This window comes from Taudactylus pleione, unplaced genomic scaffold, assembly GCF_031769625.1.
Source record: "Taudactylus pleione unplaced genomic scaffold, aTauple2 ptg000414l, whole genome shotgun sequence".
Taxonomy (NCBI): Eukaryota; Metazoa; Chordata; class Amphibia; order Anura; family Myobatrachidae; genus Taudactylus; species Taudactylus pleione.
Window position 1 is genome coordinate 118,303 of NW_028284816.1, and position 20,873 is coordinate 139,175.

The 20,873-nt window shown below is 42.1% G+C and overlaps 1 protein-coding gene across 2 annotated transcripts in view; it reads right to left on the reverse strand.

Moving 5' to 3' along the window:
• The window catches only part of CLCF1 (cardiotrophin like cytokine factor 1), a 33,569-nt gene that overhangs the window by 11,554 nt on the left and 1,142 nt on the right, over nt 1-20,873 (reverse strand). Inside the window, exons 1-2 of one of the 2 annotated variants that reach the window (XM_088447050.1) lie at nt 16,186-16,269; nt 12,509-12,672 (exon numbers count right to left, since the gene is read on the reverse strand). In XM_088447050.1, the coding sequence (XP_088303176.1) occupies nt 12,509-12,672; nt 16,186-16,201 (180 nt within the window). In that variant the 5' untranslated portion in view covers nt 16,202-16,269. Of the gene's footprint in view, nt 1-12,508; nt 12,673-16,185; nt 16,270-20,873 lie in introns of those variants that run through there. The other variant, XM_088447051.1, reaches the window with a different exon arrangement.

Consider the following 20,873-nt stretch of genomic DNA (forward strand, 5'->3'; position numbering starts at 1 on the left):
ATCAGCTTCAGCCCCTATGTGAGAGTAGAAGTGTAATAATAATATAATCTTTGTTCGCTTTTGATATTGTGCTGCTCAAGCAACTCAAAACCAATTCAAATTTTCCATTTCAGTATACAGCTACATTTGTACTAAAACTGCATGGTGTGTTTTGTTACTTTTGTTTCTTCTCTTTCGCTACTCAAACAGTTATAATGTATACTGTAAGTGCATATATTGTCACACTAATACGGGTAATGCATCGACTGCCCCGATTCCCTGTTCTGCTGTTCCTAACCGCTGTTCAAAAACGCCGATCTGCGGAGATCGATGATCGGTGATACGTCCGCGGATCAGGGGAAAGACCATGTTAAAAATCCCCAGCTCGCCCATCCCGATCATTTTTTGGGGCGAGATCTGTGAATTAAGGAATTGGGGCAATACATCATATTTGCCATATAAGCAGGCGTTTGCAATATAACTGATTAAAGCTGCACTACCATCTAGGAAAATATCATCCCACTGAGCCCCATCCAACTAACCAGAGCGCCTTGGGTTGCTAAATGCAGTCCTTTTTTTCCAGGGCCCTACAAATTGGTGGATTTATACTCTGGGACAGTAATATCACAGCAAGCCTATCTGACAAGTTTCAATCTGCATTATAACTAGAGATGTGCGCAGACCGCCGTGTTTTTGGACTTGCCAAAACCACCCTCAAAGGTTTTGTTTTTTTTCGGTTTTAGATTTCTTTGAAAATGTATAAAAAAAACAGCTAAAATCATGTAACTTGGACCCGTTTTAGTTTCTATAGTATTATTAGCATCAATAACATTTACAGTAATTGTCAGTCAGCTTCTCACAGCACCTGAAATCACGAGGGAGGACTTCAATGCAATCTTGAAATTCTTCATATTTGAAAAAACAGGCTGGATAGGTCTCGCAATATTACTGCTGCAAGGAACCAAAGTTCCTATTTTTCTGCATGCCAAGAGTGCCGGCTCTCTGTATATAGATTTTGACTATGGCACCAGAATTTATGTTCTAAAGCAAGAGTGCCCATCGTTATTTTAAACACGCTCATCGCTAATAGGGGCAAAAAAAACAAGCATACAGCCATGATATCTCCATAGTCATACCTCAGCAGTAGAATTTGTTGAACTGAAGCGGTCAGTGACTTTCAACAAGGCACTGTCATGGCCTGTCACTGGCTACTGTAAGTGTGGTCATTGTGAAGTGGAAACAGAAGGCAACACAATCTCATAGAAACTACACTAAATACCAAGCTCCAATCTGCCTCTGGAAGCAACGGCAGCACAAAAACTGTTCTCTGGGACCTTCATGGATTGGGTTACCGTGGCGAAGCAATCGCATACCGGCCTCAGATCATTATGCGCAAAGCCTAAGGTCTGCTGCAATGGTGTAAAGCACACTGCCATGGGATTCTGAAGCAGCGGAAATGCCTTCTCTGGAGTGACAAATTATTAGTTATCACCTGGCAGTCTGATAGACCAGTCTGGGTTTGGGGATGCCAGGGAAACACTTCCTGTGTGTGCTGCCAACTGTAAAGTTTGGTGGAGGGATAATGGTCTGAGACTATTTTTCATGGTTTAATCTCCACTTAGTTCCAGCGTAGGGAAAACTAAATGATACAAAATACAATGACATTCTAGACAACTGTGTACATCCACCTGTTAGGGAGAGGCCTTTGGCTGATTTGGCAGGACGATACCCCAGTGCCCAATGCCAGGTCCATAAAAATAAAAATGGTTTGCAGAGTTTGGTGTGGAAGACCTATACTGTACTAGCCTGCACATATTGTGTACTGTGATAGCATTGCTTTGTAAACATACATAATTTCCCTGTAACCGAATGTTGTTGTTTCGGAGTCCATTACAAAGAACTGGCACACATTTTTTTGTGTCGTGAATATGGTATGTATATTTATGGTACACTTGGGGGAAGTCCAAAAAGTAATTGGTTTGTGTATCTCCCGGGCAGGGTAAGTATCGCATTAAAATGATACTTGTTAGCAGAGCCGTAGCTAGACTTTTTGGTGCCCTGTGCCAGAAAGAGCATTGGCGCCCCCCTCATTTTTCAAAGGGACATAATGCACCCAAAAAAGGGGAATGGCCTCATGGGGAAGGGCCAGGGAAGAGATAGGGGAGGCCAGGAGATGCTGGGGATGAAATAAGATGAAGTTACAAGTGAGAGTGATAATAAACAGAAATTTGACAGGCCCAAACAGCGCCCCCTGACCTGTGGTGCCCTGTGCGATGGCACCGGCCGCACTACCCTAGCTACGGCCCTGCTTGTTAGTGTAGGTTCCCATCTGAAAGTGGTCACTATGTCATGGCATATGGGTCTACATGGTGCAATCAAAATGTGAACTAAGAAATAAAACATTTAAATATGGCCTTAGTGCTTAGAATGTGCGCTCCATTTTTTGGTGATCTCATAGGTGTCTCCCCCTGTTCCTCCCATCTACACATTCCACCTGTGTTCCCCTAGGGGATATACATACAAACCTAATAAAGAGAACAAGTGGAGGTATTACCCACAGTAACCAATCACACTCAAGCTATCATTTAATAGAATGTATTAAATCAATGACAGCTAGGATCTGATTGGTTGCTATCGGGAACACCTTCGTCTGTCCTCTTTAAAAGGTATAATAAATCTTCCCCTAGGATATAGGCAGCATGCATAAGAATTCACATGCACAGAGATCAATGCTACACCATTTACTAAAGACGGTCTCTCACTAGGGGCCAAATGTATTAGTTGGCAATTTGCGGGAGTCGAAGCGATTCTGGCGCGGTAGTCACTAGCACCACCAGGTTGGCTTTTTTCCTTTAAACTAATTGCAACTTTAAATCTAGTGAATATCTGACTGGCATTGCGACGGCTCCTCGTGGGTGATGTTATTGATGATGTATTATAAGCACAGTGCTGCATCATATGATTGGCATGGGTTGGGTATGAGTCGCTGGTCAGAATACCGACAGCGGCATCCCGACAGTGAAAATCACGACAGCGGCAGGTATGTATACTACCACTAACCTTCCCTCTAGTGTCTAAACCTAACCTCCCCCTGCCCTACCCCTAGTGCCTAACCCTAACCCCCCTATACTTAACTTTGGGTCGGGATACTGGAGCCGGGATATCGTGCTGTCGGGATTCCAGTGCGGTATTTAGATCGTCGGCATCCCACAGACCGGAATGCCGACTACATCCCAATTGGCACTATACAAATAAATTCTGTTGATCCATTCATGTCACTTTACATTTTAAAAATTAAAGTTCACCTATGATCTTAATAAGCCACACCCGCAGCTGCATTCCCTTTCTGTTAGGACAGAGGTTCCCAAGCGCCGCCATTACAGTCCAGGTTGTAAGGATATCCATGCTTGAGCACAGGTGACTTAATAAGTACCTCAGTGAATTTGGTTAAGCACCTGGACTCAAACATGGACATCCTTAAAACGTGGACTCTAATTCCGGAGTTTGGGAACCTATGTGATTAGGATATTCCCCTATTGTAGGGTCCAAGAACTTGAATTGTTTCTCCAAAATAAGGGTTATCAAGAGATATGGGAGTCGGAATCTCTTTTAGTCACTTTTTCCATGTGCGTTTGTGTGGCCACTAACCATCATCACAGTCTGCTCTACTACAGTCCCATATTACAGTATTAATAAAGTAGTTTCCTCACATGCTCCATAAACATACTGTACTGGTATTTACAGTAACTGTCTGCTGACTAAAGATGGAACAAAATGTGTACAAGACTATGTAGACTGGAATCTCCAATGGGGAAGAGACTGAAGTGAATAATTAAGTACTCTCTGTTCACCTCTAAGTAATATAGTGTATCTATTATTATTATCATCATCATCATTTACTTATATCACATCAGCATATCCAATTGCACTTTACAATTGCGAACAAATCTGTAATAAATCAAGACTAGGTAATAACAGACAAAGAGGGCCCCTGCTTGCAAGCTTACAGTCTATAAAGGTCTATGGGCGGGATGTACTAAGCATCGCTTTCGCGATACGGTACATCCCCCCTGACTTCGGGTACATACCCCGGTTCATTACTGCGGTATGTACCAAGAATTTCGCAAAGGACAGGTCTCCCAATAAGAGCTCTCCTTTGCGATGCTGCCGGGCAGAGGGACTTCCGGGTTTAACACCCAGAAGTCCTTCTGCGCAAGCGCAGAAGGACACAGGCCGCGGGGCTCATGGGAGGGATCCGATCGGATTTCTCACAGCCAGGAGCATCGCGATAAGAAGCCCATAGGCTGAAGGTGGCGTTACCTAGGGATGCGAAGCACCAGAATGCATCTCAATGTACTAAGCATTGCATTCTGGTGCTTAGTACATTCGGGGAATGCGGTAAAACCCCCGAAAACTGCATTTTCGGTTGGTTTACCACATTTTCCCCTTTGTCAACAATTAATAACAAAAAAACAAACATGCTATCCATATAGATTTTTTTTCCTGGACCTGTTGTCCTGATACTATAATTTATGGTATATTTGAGTTCAACATATAAAATATCACTCATAAATTAAACATTCATGGCCTCATTTATCAATGAGTGATATTTTTATCACACATTACTAATCTTAAATGGCGCTCCAACCAATCAGCTCCTAACTGTCATGTGTTTGAAAAATGGCAGGAGCTGATTGGTTGGAGCACCATTTAAGATTAGCAACGAGTGATAACAAGAATATGGTTGATAAGTGAAGCCCAGAATTCCTTTTTAGATTATGTGCAGGAAAACTACCAACATACACTTCTTACCTGTAATCGCAAAACACAGAATATGTAACATTAACGGCACAAAGTCAGTGACATATAGGATACATGGGCCTCTTTGCTGAGCAACCCTGAGATACTGGCCATCGTCTTTGGGACCCTGAGATGGATCTATAAACCCAGTGTGTCAGGGTCAGAGCTGAGGGTTCCCAATTTCCAGGTACTGTATGAAGATACTGTGACAATCACTTTGTGAGCAAGGCCCTACCCCCTGTGAGAGGACGGAGATCCCACAAAACAATGCAGGATGTTCCTGTAATTTGTACCAAACCCCAGGGCAATACAGATATAATTACATGACAGGAAGGAGCACAGCAGTGTGACAGAAGTGTGTGAGGGAAAATAAAATCGAGGGAGAGGAGGAAAAGTAAAACGTAAGGAACGACCAGTGACAGAATACGTAGTAAGGAATAGGGAGAAACAGGCGAAGGGGGGGTGGGGGAGAGCTGAAAAAGGGGGAGGATGGAAAGAGAGAGAGAGCCAAGTTGGAGAGGTCCCGTGAAGAGAGACAGACAGGGAGCGCTGCCTTTAATCACACAAAGTTTACACAGTGTGTAGAAAGCGAGACCGCTGCCATGTCTCATATTATAACCAGGCGCTCTCACAGCCAAAAACGCGGCCGCCTCTCGCTTCAATCTTACTCTCATAGCCCACTGCCTGTTTGGTTTCACTGTGCACATTCATATTTACCTCAGGCCTTTCCTTTTCTACAATGTGTGGTTTCGCTCGCTCTTTTTTTTTTTTGTACATCTCGCCATGGTCTCCCCCGCTCGTTCTTGCATTTTTTTTTCTCTCGCTCTGTACACATCTGTCTCTCTTTTTCTCGCCCTCTTTTGGCTCAGTGTAACGGAAGCGGTCTCATTTTAGACTGCACGGAGCCAAACATCTTGAGGACTGGAGAGAGTGAAAAGCGTGGAGACGAGTGGGTCTTATAAAGCCATGTATACTGCTCTCTGCACCTGTGTTTATGTGTATACACCACTGAGGACATGTATGCTCCTCCCACCACTTTATATAACCGACCAGCATATTTCCTGGTATTTTCCAATAAAACCTTTCCGTGTATATCTTTCTAATTCTCTAAATAGCTTTTCCATATATAATCCCTGGTAGCGTGTAAAAAAAATTAAAAAAATAAAAATATTTAACCATATCAAGCTCTTACGACAACTTAAAAATACTTTGTTTCTAGTGCATTACCACCCAAGATACAAACAGCTGCAGATCATGTCATTATACTTGAAACATAGGGATCTATTTACTAAGCCTTGGAGAGAGAGCAAGTGGATGGAGATAAAGTACCAACCAATCAGCTCCTAACTGCCATTTTTCAAACTCAGCCTGTAAAGTGACAGTTAGGAGCTGATTGGTTGGTACTTTATCTCCATCCACTTGCTCTTACATGATAAGAGTATACGGTTATACAATAACTTCTAATTAATTTATCGCAGTGTGACATAAAACAGGCACACTGCAAAGCTTATGGCAGGACATGGTGCACAGGGGAGAAATATGCTGTAACCCACCACAGCAACCAATCATTTGCTGTCATCTTTCTAACTTACATCAGAAGGGTCAAAGACGATTTTAGTTGGTTGGCGGGAAACAATTGCTCCATGAGATTAAGGGGCCTATTCATCCAAAGATAATGGCCCGGTAACCATGCGGAACACTAGTTTCCGCATATATTTAGAATACCGGGCCATTTATCATCAGGGGTCAGATAGGACCCCCTGATATTCAGCAAACTCCGAAAGCTGAAAGTTTTCGGAGTTTGCTTCCGAAAACAAGCGCCAATTTCAGACGGCGATTGTTCTCGAATCCCCGCTCTTGCTTATGGGAAGGCATTCCGGGGATGCGAAGAGCTGATCCCTTCGCCGCCTACTCACGGACTCCCTAGGCGGCTGTGCGCATGCGTGACTTCGGGTCATTTATGCGTAGCCGGGCCGAAGCAGCTATCCTCGCACCGGAGCAATGATGAATTGCTCCACTGTAATTTCCCCTGCTGCGAGTTGGATAGTTAAGTATCCCTCGCAGCGAGACCAATACTTAACCATCGGAGGCCATACTGCCCTAAAAGTGAAAAAATTAGACAATGAAAAAGATGCCGGAACTGCATACACCCGGAGTACCATCACAAAAAAGCACTTTGCGTAATTAAACAGATCAGATGTGAATTAGGCGGATAGGATTACTGAAATATGTTGGTGAAATTTATATAGTCCCTATGCCCCCTCACTCTCATGAAGGAAGCCAAACCAAAGAGCATTTTAAGAAAATGTAACATGCATGAAGGGGTAGTCATAGATGGCTGTGAAGTGTATAAATGGCCGTAACGCAAACACATCATCAGGGCCCGTGTGCAGTCTCCGTCCGGGGCCCCCCATCCTCTCCATTAGTTTACTGGGCATGCACAGGTAACCAGGTAAATGGAGCGGAAGCCATTTTCCCGGCGATTTCCCAACTGCTCATGTGCAATTTGCCGGAAAATGGCCGCTGCGCCATTTTGCCGGTGATTTGTACAACGCTGCTACCGCCAACGCGGGACTCCAGGTAAGTGTTGAATAAATGGGTGCAGGGTGTGCGGTGTGGGCCCCCCTGGACCCCCCGTGTGCACTGCACCCATTATAGATACGCCCCTGCACATCATGACCAACAACATGGTGCCGCACCTATCCCTTGCATTGATGACGTCAATAAATTTTGTTTTTGTTATTGCTCAGTTTTAATTTGACGGATCCAGATGAAACCAAGTGCAGGTTATTTCTAGGAGTTTCCACCACACAACGATGCGGTTTTTAGGAAAATCGGTTCAGTAGTTTTTGCGCCAACTTGGAACAAACAGACCGACGCGGAGTTCTTATTATATTAGTATAAATAATAATCACCTGGTTATTCATACAATGGCAGTTTGCGATAACTTTGTCTCCTCCCTCTCTGAGGAGAACGCACATGCATTAAATACTGTAACTCACAACACAAGTCAAAGTGACATTTTAATTGAGCAAGTAATGCTGATTTGGTTAGAGTAGAAAACACAGACACAAATCTTCTCCGTAAAACAGGTAAACTATTGTTCTTGCTGACGCCTAAAGTCAGATGACAAGTATAAAATAATCTGTTAATCCAATGGTTTTGTAAAAAAAACAAAAACTGTAAATATTTCCCGTTTCTTGAAAGTATGCTTTTACTTGTAACACAAGTTTTCCTGAGGCCAAAAAAGTCATAAAATATCTAACCTGACTGGAAGTGTAAAAAGGGAATATTTAAATACTAAGGGGTATATTTACTAAAGTGAGTTTTTAGAAGTGGAGATGTTGCCCATAGCAACCAATCAGATTCTAGCTATTATCTTCTAGAAGGTGCTAGTTACATGTTAAGTAGAATCTGATTGGTTGTTATGGGCAACATCTCCATTTCTAAAAACTCTCACTTTAGTAACTATACCCCTAAGAGCCTTCAGGCATCTAACATTTTTGGGTCTCAATGCTTCAGCCATCCCAGCTACAGCTATAGATTAGTATGAAGGACCCCATTCAGCGATGTTTGTAAATTCGATATTTATGTACATCTCCAATGTTTGCAGATCTGTGCATGCACTGACGCACTGCGTCTGCAATGTCGCTCGCAGTGCCCCAAAAACCGCAACATGATCGACATGTTGCTGGCGTTTGGGGGCGGCCATGGGCAGCATTTCAGAAAACAGGGGCGTACCGAGGCCAGTGGCTTTGGTCTTTGGGTGCAGCTTCACTGGCCCCAGCAGCGTGCTTTACCCGGAGACCCTGAGTAACCTGGTCACTCAGATGTTCGATTGTCCTGCAGTTGATCCGATGGCTGCGTCTTCAGATGCAGCAGCGGATCACAGAAGCCGGCAGTGTGCGCCACTAGCATATTTTAGCACAGCAGCTTAGTACAAAGACACAGTGATCTTTGCTATAGCGTTCATCTCTGAATCACGCCCGTAGCGCTTTACCAGCCACACTACACCCCTCTGTAAATAAGATGAAAGCTGTCATTCCTGCCTGTTTTACATGTCAAGTAATAAAATTACAGAAAATCTATAAAATAACAAAAACAACAACAAATAAAAACAGCAAAAAAAAACAACAAAGAAACAAAATCTATGCGGAGTATCAGAAATAGACGATATGCACCATGAGCCATCATTAGACAAGTACCTAATGAGAAACGCAGACCTGCTCTGAGACTTTAATATATGAAGCATGTTGCTTAGAGGAATGGTAGAATAGACACTTTAATATTCTCAGAGGAATCATACTGAAACTTTACAGGGGCATTCATAAGAGTAACCGTGACTGGGGAGGAAGCAGAGAGGAGGTGTCATGGATCACTATTCGCTGCAGTAAACTCTACTCCAACTGTATACACAGTATAAAAAAAATATGTATTAGGTGGCTTTATTTCATTAGCAATGACCAATTCTGCACGGGGTGGAGCCGGAGGGTTTTCTAAACTATTCCCTAAGCAGTTTGCTAAATCCTCCTACAAGTCGCAAGGCAATATAACACCAAGTGGATGTACATGCAGCTTATGCACAACGGTTATTATGTAATCCTATAAAATGTTATTATGAGTCACAGTGCGGATTAGTGGCCATGAAAGGTCTATGGGGGAATAGTAATACAGCATAGCACTGACTGCCCGAAAGAACTTTCTAAATCTCTGCTAGCAAGGAGCTTGCGCCCTCTCCTGGCCTGCACAGGCAGGAAAACAGGCAAGGTTTAGCATGACTTTTTCTATGGTGGCGCAGTGCCCTTTAGGTATTGCAAGGCAAGATGGCTGTGTGTGGGCGAGATGTCTGCGCCAGCATGTAGCAGGTCTTGGGAGGGAAGGGTGTACCCAGAGCCATAGCTAGACTTTTTGGTGCCCTGTGCCAGAAAGAGCATTGGCGCCCCCCTCATTTTTCAAAGGGTCATGGTGCACCCAAAAAAGGGGAAATGCCTCATGGGGTAGGGCCAGGGAAGAGATAGGAGAGGCCAGGAGATGCTGGGGATGAAATAAGAGGAAGTTATAAGTGAGAATGATAATAAACAGAAATCTGACAGGCCCAAACAGCGCCCCCTGACTTGTGGTGCCCAGTGCGATGGCACCGGCTGCACTACCCTAGCTACGGCCCTGGGTGTAACTTGCACAATACGGAATAGATGCACCCGTTGTGTGAATACAGATAGATATGACACAAAGGGGTAAAGAGGGTGTATTTTTAGGGGTTTTCTATGCTTTGCGGAAGGGTGCATGGCCTATTTCACTATGAGAAAACTTTTGCACCAGCTGGCAGAGACCAGGGGGCAAATTATACTAAGGAGTGGGTTGAAAAAGCCACTGATCACTTTAAAGCATCAATAGGAATAAACCAGGCTTGTTTGGCACTTATTTCTATTGCCGTTTTAAATCAAGAGGTCAAAGCCACAGCTTTGAAAACAGGCACCTTAGTAAATCTACTCCCAGATCTCTTTAATTTGGATGGAACACATTTTGCACCTTCCAGCAGCCCTAGTACATCTCTACACACATTTCATCAATATGTAAATAAAATGTTCAGACGCACAGGAGTGACACTGACACATTTATCCAGGTCCAGATGGCGGCTCCCCGTCATGAATAATATAAAACCAAACATCATATTAGGAGAAAAGGGGGAAACTGTAGTTTAATGGAGGAGGGAGGGCCCATAGACGCACTTGTACTTTGCAGAGGCTCCTCCTGAGAGGAGAGAGGACGCAGGCACCTGGCTAGCGTCCATAAGCAGCACATCATAGCCAAAGAAGCCTATGGCTAGCGCAAAAAGCAGCAGACTATCCCCCGGTATACGTAACCGTTTTAAAACGACCATCTCCTCATAGCAGCTATTGTAGTCTCCAGGTCAGTAACACATATAGAATAATAGATGAAAAGTATTTATAATGGATAGGTAAGACAGATACTGGATGACATCAGCACATAACACTGGTATGGTAATAGGTAGCAAATAAAGGAAGTTCTGGATGAATTTACTTGTTCATTTGTATTATAAATAAAACGTTGCAGAAACTGGTAAAATTGCCTATTTGCAGCCTGATTTATTAGTGGTTTGACCCTTGACCTCTCATCACCAGCAATTTAATCCAAAAACCACCGGGAAATGTCCCTGGCTGTCAAGTTTGCCGGAACTACTTGCTGCAATCTATCTGTCCGGCCAGAGCCTAATAATGAGGCATATTAAACACAATCATTAATTAGCAACAACTTAATACATAAGAAGCCCAAACAAATAATAAATACATTTATAGGGCACAATTATGTAATGGGTGTATTACTGGGAACAAATTAATAATATCTAAAAAAAAAAAAAGAAAAAAGAGAGAACATGTTAATTAAGCAATCAATATAATATATTAAGGGATCAATTATATTATATATATGCTAAATAGAGCCACCTCAATTAATTAATTATGGAGGCGCGTGCATGCTGGCCCTTGTAATGCCAAGTATGTAATATAATAGGTGCCTTAATCATTAATTAACTTACGTTTAATGTGCATGTTTATTTATTGTTTTACAATTTGAGTAATCCCCCCTGTTGGTGATTTGTGAACTCAAAGTTTATAACATCCAACAATCTGTATTCAGAACAGTGGGGGAAAAAAATTGGTATGTGGATTGCGCCAATAAGTGTCCCCAAGGTGAGGGTCTCTTAACTCTTAAAAATACAGCATTCCACGCAGTAAATTGAAATCAAGGTTCAGTGTATTCAACACTGTCATCTGGATATATACATTCATACATACATACATACACACTTTAATGTTTCTACAGATATTGGGGCTGACGCACAGTTCAAAATGTGCCAGGTTATGTGGTGTATCTTGCGTAAAGGATAGGCGGCATGGCGAGGTATTCTGACAAAGGCGAACTTCACGCCAATGAGGCCCATGCAGACCAGTGTGTGAGCATACAGTATTTAGGCCTGTTACGAGGTGCATCTCTTTGCACTTAGCATACAGCAGGTGTAGTAGCACACAGGATGACAATCATTAGTAGTAGACAACGTGCTGACAGATACATAATTCTGTGAATGTTAGAGTAAAGGGAGACTGGCACTGCACATTCATATGTTCTGCAGAACACCCAGTTTAGACCTGTGACAAACAGTGGTATCCTGCCACAAAAGCCAGGGAGCGGTGAATTGAATGCAAAACAATTTCAAAAATGTCCTGGGGCAAAGGTTTAACTTTTTGTCAAAGGCGATGTAATATCTAATACAGCATACACCATACTAATACATATGCTAATATCCCCATCAGCCTAGTTTAGGGGCTGAGAAGGGTGCCAGTTCTGTTGCTGCCTCTGGCACAACTCCCATTGGAACATTTCATTCATTACTGCCAGTAATATGCCCTCAAACTATCCGTAGTTCTAATCCCTACAAAGAACTTTAATACCCCTTGCTTCCACTGACTTGAACCACAGTTTGTATATAAAAAAAAAATGGAAATCAATTCACTAACAGTCTCTTGCCCTTTATTTGTAGCAAATAATCTTATTGTTATGAAAGGTTTTGATGACTGAAAGACCATCTTTTTATTTTTTTTTTCATTTAGGACCTCGCTTGTGCGAAATCTGGCATTCTAGCCGTGTTTTAATAGGTGTCGCATAACATAATGAGAAACTAAGGGAGACAGTACAAGAGCATGGTACTCACGTAAGGCCCAGCCAGAGAGCGCAGTTGGTGTTCCAGGTATTTTGTGAGATCGTAGCTTTTTTGAATAGAACTTCGAGCGAGAGGGTCCGTCACATTTAAAGCTTCGACAGAAACTGCGTGCAAGAGAGACACCAGCATAGCGCACAGGACTCTTCGGGAGCCCTCTTCAGGCACATGTGGTGTAAGGAAGGATATAAAGGGAATGGGAACAGTGTGGGGAAAAGTAAGTAAGAGATGGGGAAATAGGGCAAGTGTAAAATAAAATAAAAAAATATATAAAAAAAAATAAAAAATAAAAAAGGTATAAAAAAGGTTTAGGAAAAAAAAAAAAAGAAAAAAAAATATCAGTACAAAAATAACATTTTCCAACAGCTACATAAAACATGCAAAGCAGAAATATAACAGACCTATCAATTATAAGAAATATTCAGCATGCATGTCTAGTATAAAAGGCACATTATCATTTCACTAATAAATGTCCACTAAACGTGATTATGGAATTTCTGATAGTTTGTCGAAAGTTTGAAACGCTTGACAATGACTCCCCCCATGTCAAATGACAGACTAGCCAGGACAACAGATCTCAGGCCAGTTTTGAGTGATTAATATTTACAAAAAAAAATATGTATCTGCAATTATTTCCTTAAGTACTTGTTTTCAGGGATGGAAAGCCACATCCGCCCGGGAATATACATAACTGCCAAGACCTGGCGTATTATTTTCTAATGATCAATTCAGACACTGTGCGTATTTCCTCGATTACAAAAGTGATTTTACAAATTTACATTTCCTACAACAGTTTAATAATTTTGAACCGTTAAACTGTTGTGTGTACACCTCTAAATATGCAGTAATATTGCAGGTCTTAGAGCCAGTAGCCATAAATCTTTAATTAATCTAAAATATAAAAGATTTATCATAAAGACACCTACTTATATAAAAGTGATTACAATTGTGTGTTTTATTGTGTTGATTTCCTAGAATGGTTCTTAGCCTATGTGTTATGACTGAAAAAATTAAGTCTTCCGGATTTATTATAGTAATCTCTTTTCTGCAAAAGTATGTTATATGGAAACTATGCTGTCTTTGCTCATTGTCTATATTTCAGCACCATTATTTTGCACAAGCACCTAATTGGCAGTTGCATTTTAAAAACAACCATATACTTAGTTTATATGTAGACAAGGGTAAAATAAATATAATATAAAAATGAAAAGAGAACTGTGCATTTGGGAATGGGGAGTCATTTTCTCACGGGAATGGAATATATTGTTCTATAGACCTTTAATATACAAAATCTGGTCGTCCCTCTTTGCAGAGTATTTAGAGTTGTACTACTAATTCACCTTAATGTATATGTATATATATATATATATATATATATATATACACACACACACACACATATATATGTATTCTGCAGAAAATTATATATAGTAAGAAACAAACAAACAAGAAAAGAATAAAACTAATAGGTGTGTTGACCCCTAAGAGCTGTAAAAAAAAAAAAATCTCTATTTTTTGAAGGGCCACATCTGGATCGCGGCCCACCCACTGGAAGCACTGTTCCCTGAAGAACCCTACGATCATACACTTAAAACCTACGTATCTAGCGCTGCTGGCAAACAGCGGCAAATTTGTAAGAACAGCAAAGAATATTCTATGAGGTCACCGAGATGGAATTCTGAAAATAATTGAGAATAAATAAATCCATAGACCTGTTTTCCCATTTCTTGTTCTCGCTTTTTGACACCTCTATCTTTATTTTGGTTCCTCACTCTCTGTTTTCACATGTAATAGGAAGCATATGTGAGTTTTTTTGTAGAAATGAGAGGAAACAGGCAGAAAAGAGGGAGATGTAAAAAAGGGTAAGAAGGAACAAGATACTAGAAACATACAGTAGATGACAATATTGAAGGCCAAGGAGAACAGCAGAGATTGCAATCAACTTGTCTACAACTACTGTATGTGCTGCTACTTTATATGGAAAGCACAACACCGTATACAGGATAACCCCAGAACATTTTTTACCTCTGTATTCAATGAGTTCTAGAATTTTGCCCAGAAAGTTTGATTTCCCAGTAATTAGTAAAAAAAAAAAAAGAAGTACAAAAAGAAAGGGACAACATAAAGAAGAGATAGATATACAAATTACTTTAAAAAAAAAATGAAACAAGTGAGAAAGATAAGGACACTGGGAACTGAGTTCAGGTTACTTTTTAGACACAAAGATAATGCTATATGTGGGTCCAGCATATTTTCTTGAATGTGTTTTCTTCCTTAGGGTCCTTGATTATTTAAAAAAAAAAATCCCCCCCAAAAAATAGAAATTAAAAGGACATGACAAAATATTTAAATAGAGGTTATAAAAAATAGATGGAAGGTTGGCAAACAATATATAAATATATGGGGGAAGAGGGGGTGGTAGTCCCTTAAAAAGCTTATTTCCAATAAACCACAAAAAAAAAAAAAAGAGTAAAGATATGACAATGTCAGATTGTTGAACGATGCAGAGATTGAGGTCTTGTGATGGAAGAAAAAACAATCATACAGTATATAAGCGGCAAACAAACATTTTGAGGTGAAGCTACAAAAAGTTGGGAGAACCATATATTGGATCAAAATTACAGTTTTAGGGAAGATGTAACAAAAGCATTGGAGAGGGGGGGGAAATGACTATATCAAATATTCAGGAAAACAGGAATAGAGGTTGGAGAGGAAATTGGTGAGACACAGGAAAGATACAGCAGAGAAAAAGTAGAGAAGAGGTGGTAAAGATCTGTTTACAAGCCGGATTCCAGAAGGATGAGAAGGAAATGAGAAAGTAATGAAGACTCACCAAGAGACAGCAGAAGAAAATGAGGAGAGAGGTGGATTAGATAATGAGCACCAGGGCTGGAGAATGAGAGAGGTGGCCATATGCAGCTAGACAGTGAGATGGATAGAGGACCAAGGTGTGGGAATATTCAGCAGATCAGAGACACAGAACAGATTGGAAGACGCTGACTGTGTGAGAAAGAGCGGTGAGCCCAGTAACTTGGACAAGCTGCGTGTTAGAGCGCTGCCTGTCAGTGCTCTGGGTGGGGAACTTTGAGAGATGTCACAATCTGTCTTTGATATTGACACTCTTCTACAAGTGTCTGTCTCAAGGGCCCCTCTCCTATTTCACCCTCAAATGACACAGACGCCGTAGCTACCTATCTCCTGTGCACACCACCTTTCCCTGCTGTCTTTAAGCCACCTCAGTTTATCCTGTTTTTCCAATCTTTCTAATCCCCTTCTCAGAGTTCTGCACTTTACCTCAAGTCAAGTTCTTCTTTTTTGAGACAGAAGGAAAAAAGTCAACTTATGAGGAGCGAAAGTCGCAGAGGATGATGGCTGGCAGACGGTGAACGAAAAGAGGACATATTTCAAAAATGAAGTGAATGCAAGCAGGCGGAAAATCAGTGGCAACTTGCAAAGCATGTTAAAATTTCCGAACAGCAGGAAAGGACAGTAAACTTATGTGGATAAAGGAAGAAGGGGGAGTGAAAGACAGTTTGGGACAGAGAAAGGAGGAATGAGTGAGAAAGTATTGTGATGGAGGTACAGAGAGAAGCGGCCCAGCCAGATGGACAGCAAGGAGAAAAAAAAAAAAAAGAGAGAGATGGATGTAAAACTTAGAAGACGCTGGGTACCTGTGATAAGCAGCATGTCGAGGCCCAGGAAAGTTAGTGGCTACTGTTTGCTGGTAGCCCAGCTGTGTCTTTTCTAGCCAGGGCAGAGAGTGCCATTTCTCACTCCTACCTTCCTTTAAAACCAGACTGGGTGATCTGTGGGAGGGGGGAGGGAGAGGAGGAGAGAGCGAGGGGAAGAGAAAGGAGGGGGAGCAGGAATTTTTGGGAGGGAGAGAGAATTGGAGCCTCTCCCCTGACGTCATATGAGTAACCACAGAGAAAAAGAGAGAGAGAGAGAGAGAGAGGAAGTGAAAAGAAAGAAAGGGAGGGAGAGAGAAAGTTATCAGACTCTAAGAGAGTGAGAGATGAAGAGAGGGATAAGGTGAGAGAGGCAGCGCGGGTCACTCGCAGGACATTTTCTGCTTTTTTCGTGAACTTACCACAAGGATTTAGCTTTCCACATATATACATTAACTATGATTCACATAAACCTGCTCTCTTCTTAGTTGTCACTTGTGGAAAGACACACGTATTACCTTATTCTACCACCTGGACACCAGAGCATGCGGGGTGAAGATATCAATCTAAAAAAAAAAAATCAGACACGGGGCCTATACTAATACAAAAAGATCTGACATGGACCCATTATCTACTGATACACAGACAACTGGGAAAAGGCATTCATACTAATACACAGGTACCAGGTACAGACATCGGACTAATACACAGGCAGCAGGGCACAGATCTCTCCTCATGTGCTTGCCCAGCGATGCCCCTGAACCAGTATTAGCGATGGCATGGAGAGACCCATATGAAGCACTACTCCCAGTAGTGGAAGTTATTGGGCCTCCTTTAGGTAGGAGCAAATCCAGCTAGGAGATTACATTTTGGACCTTGGCAAGACTGCTCTGGGGGCAAATTGAAACTGTTTGGACCATACTTGCCTAGGCTCCAGTATTGTCTGGGAGAGTACCGAATTTTCAGGGAGTCACACGGACTCCAGGAAGAGTAGGTGCCATATTAACGCATCCCGCTCACTTTCTATTGAAATGGGCGGAACAGTGAGCATAATGCTTCAAATCACTGTCCATGATGAGGGTACGGGCCTAATTAGAAGTACCTGGCCCCACCTCCCTCCGTGATCAGATGCATCTCCCCACAGAACACTCTCCCGGGAAAGGAAAAGAAAATACACGTCCACAAGCATGGTTTGGACAGACAGAGAAAAAAGTGCTGGGTGCGGGGAGGGGGAGGGGTTCGCGCACATCCTGGGTCAACAATCACAAATGCCAATTTTTTAAAGAAAAAGCCTATCGCTGGTGAGTGCAGGTATGGTTGCCGGTGACAGGGCTTTTCTCAGTTCATCGTATACAAGAAAGGAGGTATGAAAAATATGTATTTAAAAGTGCCAAAATCCTGCACTGCCAACACACAGAACTCCCCAGTTTCCAGCGTTATATATTTATGTGTGGCAACTTATTATACCTACCAGTGCCCAGCATATTATATTCAGCAGCACCAAACTACCGTACCCACCAGTATCATACTACTGTATATTCAGCACTTAGGATCAGTGTCCAGCTTAGGGCCGTATTCAATTAGGAGCGAAAAGCCATTTTCGCATATTTTTTTGGAATATTTTTGCCTTTTTCTTTTTTTTTTACTCTGTATTCAATTCCATTCTGTTTTCGCCTATGCGAAAAGTCAAGGCACTGAAATCGACGATACTTTTTCTCCACAGAAAAGCAGGTGAAAAAAGTGTAAAATCTATATTTTGGGGTGCAGATGTTGGGAAACCACTCAAAACCCTTGGTACATCCCCCCCCCCAAGGACAATTCACCCCCAAAAGAAAAAGATTTAAAAAATTCCAGGAACACCCCCAAAAAAATGCCTTTGAAATTTGGGGCGAAAATGACAACAGTGGGGGGACAACTTCAAAAACTAGCTAAATAAGCTTCTGGGGGTGCTCTAAGAAGGGTCCAAGTGTTTTGGGGTTTACAGGTTCTTGTATGGCGGAGGAATTTCACTTTTCTAAAACTTCACATTAGAGACATTAAAATATGCTAGTACCCAGTTTCAAGTACCCCAAATTTGATGGGGCTACTTATTTTCAAAAAATACTGCTTAATGCCATTCTTCACCACTTTTGCAAGGACGCTAATAACAAGGATTTTAAACAACTTCAGTACCCCAATTAGTTTTATTAGGGCTTTGGAACACTTCTACAGTGATCCCAATGTTAGTGCATCTTTTTTCGGGGGGGTAGGGCTGATTTCCCCAAGTCTGACAGTACTTTCTGCCTGTTCTGCATTCGCCGTTTTCGCCTGTTTTGGAAATGAATACGGCGGAAAGCTGGGACGCGCACGATAAGTTTTCGCGTCCAAAACACGCGATGTAGGCGAAAAGTCGGGCAGGCTGAACCGTTTCGCGGATGCAAATCTAATTGAATACGGCCCTTAGTGTAAACATAATGCAACCACAAGTGGGCAGCATATTGTACTTAGCAATGCCAAACACTGTATACTTCAATGCCAAAGACATGGTCCCCAATGTTTTACACATTATTGCCCAGTATTTTATATTCAGTAGTCCTAAAAGGGATGTAGTTAGATAACTGGCAGCCAGAATGCCGACAATGAAAGCCCGACCTGGGACTAAAGATAGGCATCGAAATCCCGATGCCAGTGGAACATAGTAAAACAATATAGATTATTTGACCAATGCAATACCAAGGGTTTGAGGTAAGGCAACTCTAATGTCCAAAAGCACAGAAAGATGAATATCACTCAGCACTATAAGACCCATCGAACTGAGAGAAATAAAAATCTAATACTGGAATGATTTATATAGCACATTTATTTGCATTTTCCATTATTGCAAAGGGGGAGGCAGCCATGTTGGTCATGCCAATTTGCTATGCTACATAATCATCCCCATCAGTCCCTATCTCATTGCAGCTTAAAGTTTGTTAAAGTGCTGATTTTTTTGGCAAATTTAAAGCAGCAATATTTTTAAAGGCAAATCAGGCTGGCTTTGCCTTAAAAAAAATGGCTTCTTTGAATGTTGTGGCAAAATCGACACTCTACACTCATACTTTATAACAAGTTTAGGGCCTGAGTCAGACCCGCTCGCAAGCGGGTCGATGTTGCTCCGTCGTGCGCATGCACGAGACCCGAATAACGACGTCGTTATGGGTCTCGCACCAAAGGGGGCGTGCTGTCGATGGTGATTGACAGCACGCCCCCTTTGGTAGGCGTGCCGGGGGCATGGCTGCCCAGACAGAGGCGTTCCCATGGCAACACCTACCGTCTGAGGCCAGCCCCACTGACATCACTAGTGATGTCAGTGGGAGTGCATTTGGCTCTGATAGAGCCAATAGCACTCCAGGGTTTGCGGCAGTGAGACCCTACCGCAAGGGTCTCGTCGCAAGCCCGATGGTCGCGATGGTCTTGACCATCGCGACCATCATTTTGTCCGCTCGCTATAGCTGTGGGTGGTCACCCACAGCTATGCGATTGGCCAGGAGGCCGCTCCAAAAAGGAGCAGGGACGGCCCTGATTCAGAGCGGGCGCTCTGTCAGAGCGCCCGGCTCTGAATCAGGGCCTTAATCCAGAAAGTAAAGACTGTTTGGGTGTAAAAAAATAAATAAAATGTGTTCATATTTTTTTACTTTAAACACAGAGTACCTTTGTTTATTTCTCCACAAAATCAAGTCCACACTATAGGGTAGATGATTGAAAACCTCCCACCCAAAACTCTGACAAGTGATGGGCTTCCCTGTCGATTACATTTTTGTTCATCCATTATTGAACTTTTCACATCATTTTTTCAACATACTGTACACCTGCTTTCATTGACGGTAAATTTTGGCTGGGCTCATTTTCTTCGCATTCAAGAATCGAATAATAGTCGGAGGGATTTTGTACCGTAGTGTTTATTTTACCAACGCACAACATTGCCAAAAACTACCAGAACGCCACTCACAGAGCACTTCAAGTTAGGGAGATTGCCGACCATGAATTGAGGAGGGTCTTTACTTGATTACCCCCGTGGGGTCTTGGTTGGAATCGGACCCATGGCCCCTGCATTGGGAGGCAGCAATGCTAACCATAGTTCTGAAATCCTTTATTAGCAGTTTTTTTTTTAAAAGCTTTCTTGAATCATACTGCATTTTAGGCAATCTGAATGTTAGACCTTTCTGCTGTGCATTTGAATACGGGAGTGGCAGTTCTTAATTATAAATTAACAGATTTTCTCAATGATTCAGGGCAGGTCAGCCAAATTAATTACATATTCACAGAGCTGTGGGGTCGGGGTAGATTTAAACCTATCTGTGTGGAATTTGTATGTTCTCCATGTCTTTGATGGGTTTCCTCCGTATGCTATGGTCTCCTCCCAAACTGGTAGGGTAAATGGCTTCTGACAAATTTAACTCTAGTATGTCTGTGGTAGCAAATATAGATTGTTAGCTCCACTGGGGCAGGGACTGAGGTGAATGCTTAAATATTCTCTGTGAAGCGTAATATATAGGTGCTATATAAATAAAAGTGTTATGGTCAATTTTTGGGATATTTTCTTGTTCTTCTGTGCTCTCAGGAAGGGATCATCTTCTTATTAGGTCTAGACACAGGTGAAGTATGTGCAGGGTTAATACCCAAAAAATCTAAATTTGTTGAACATGTAATCATTCTAAAACATATGAGACACG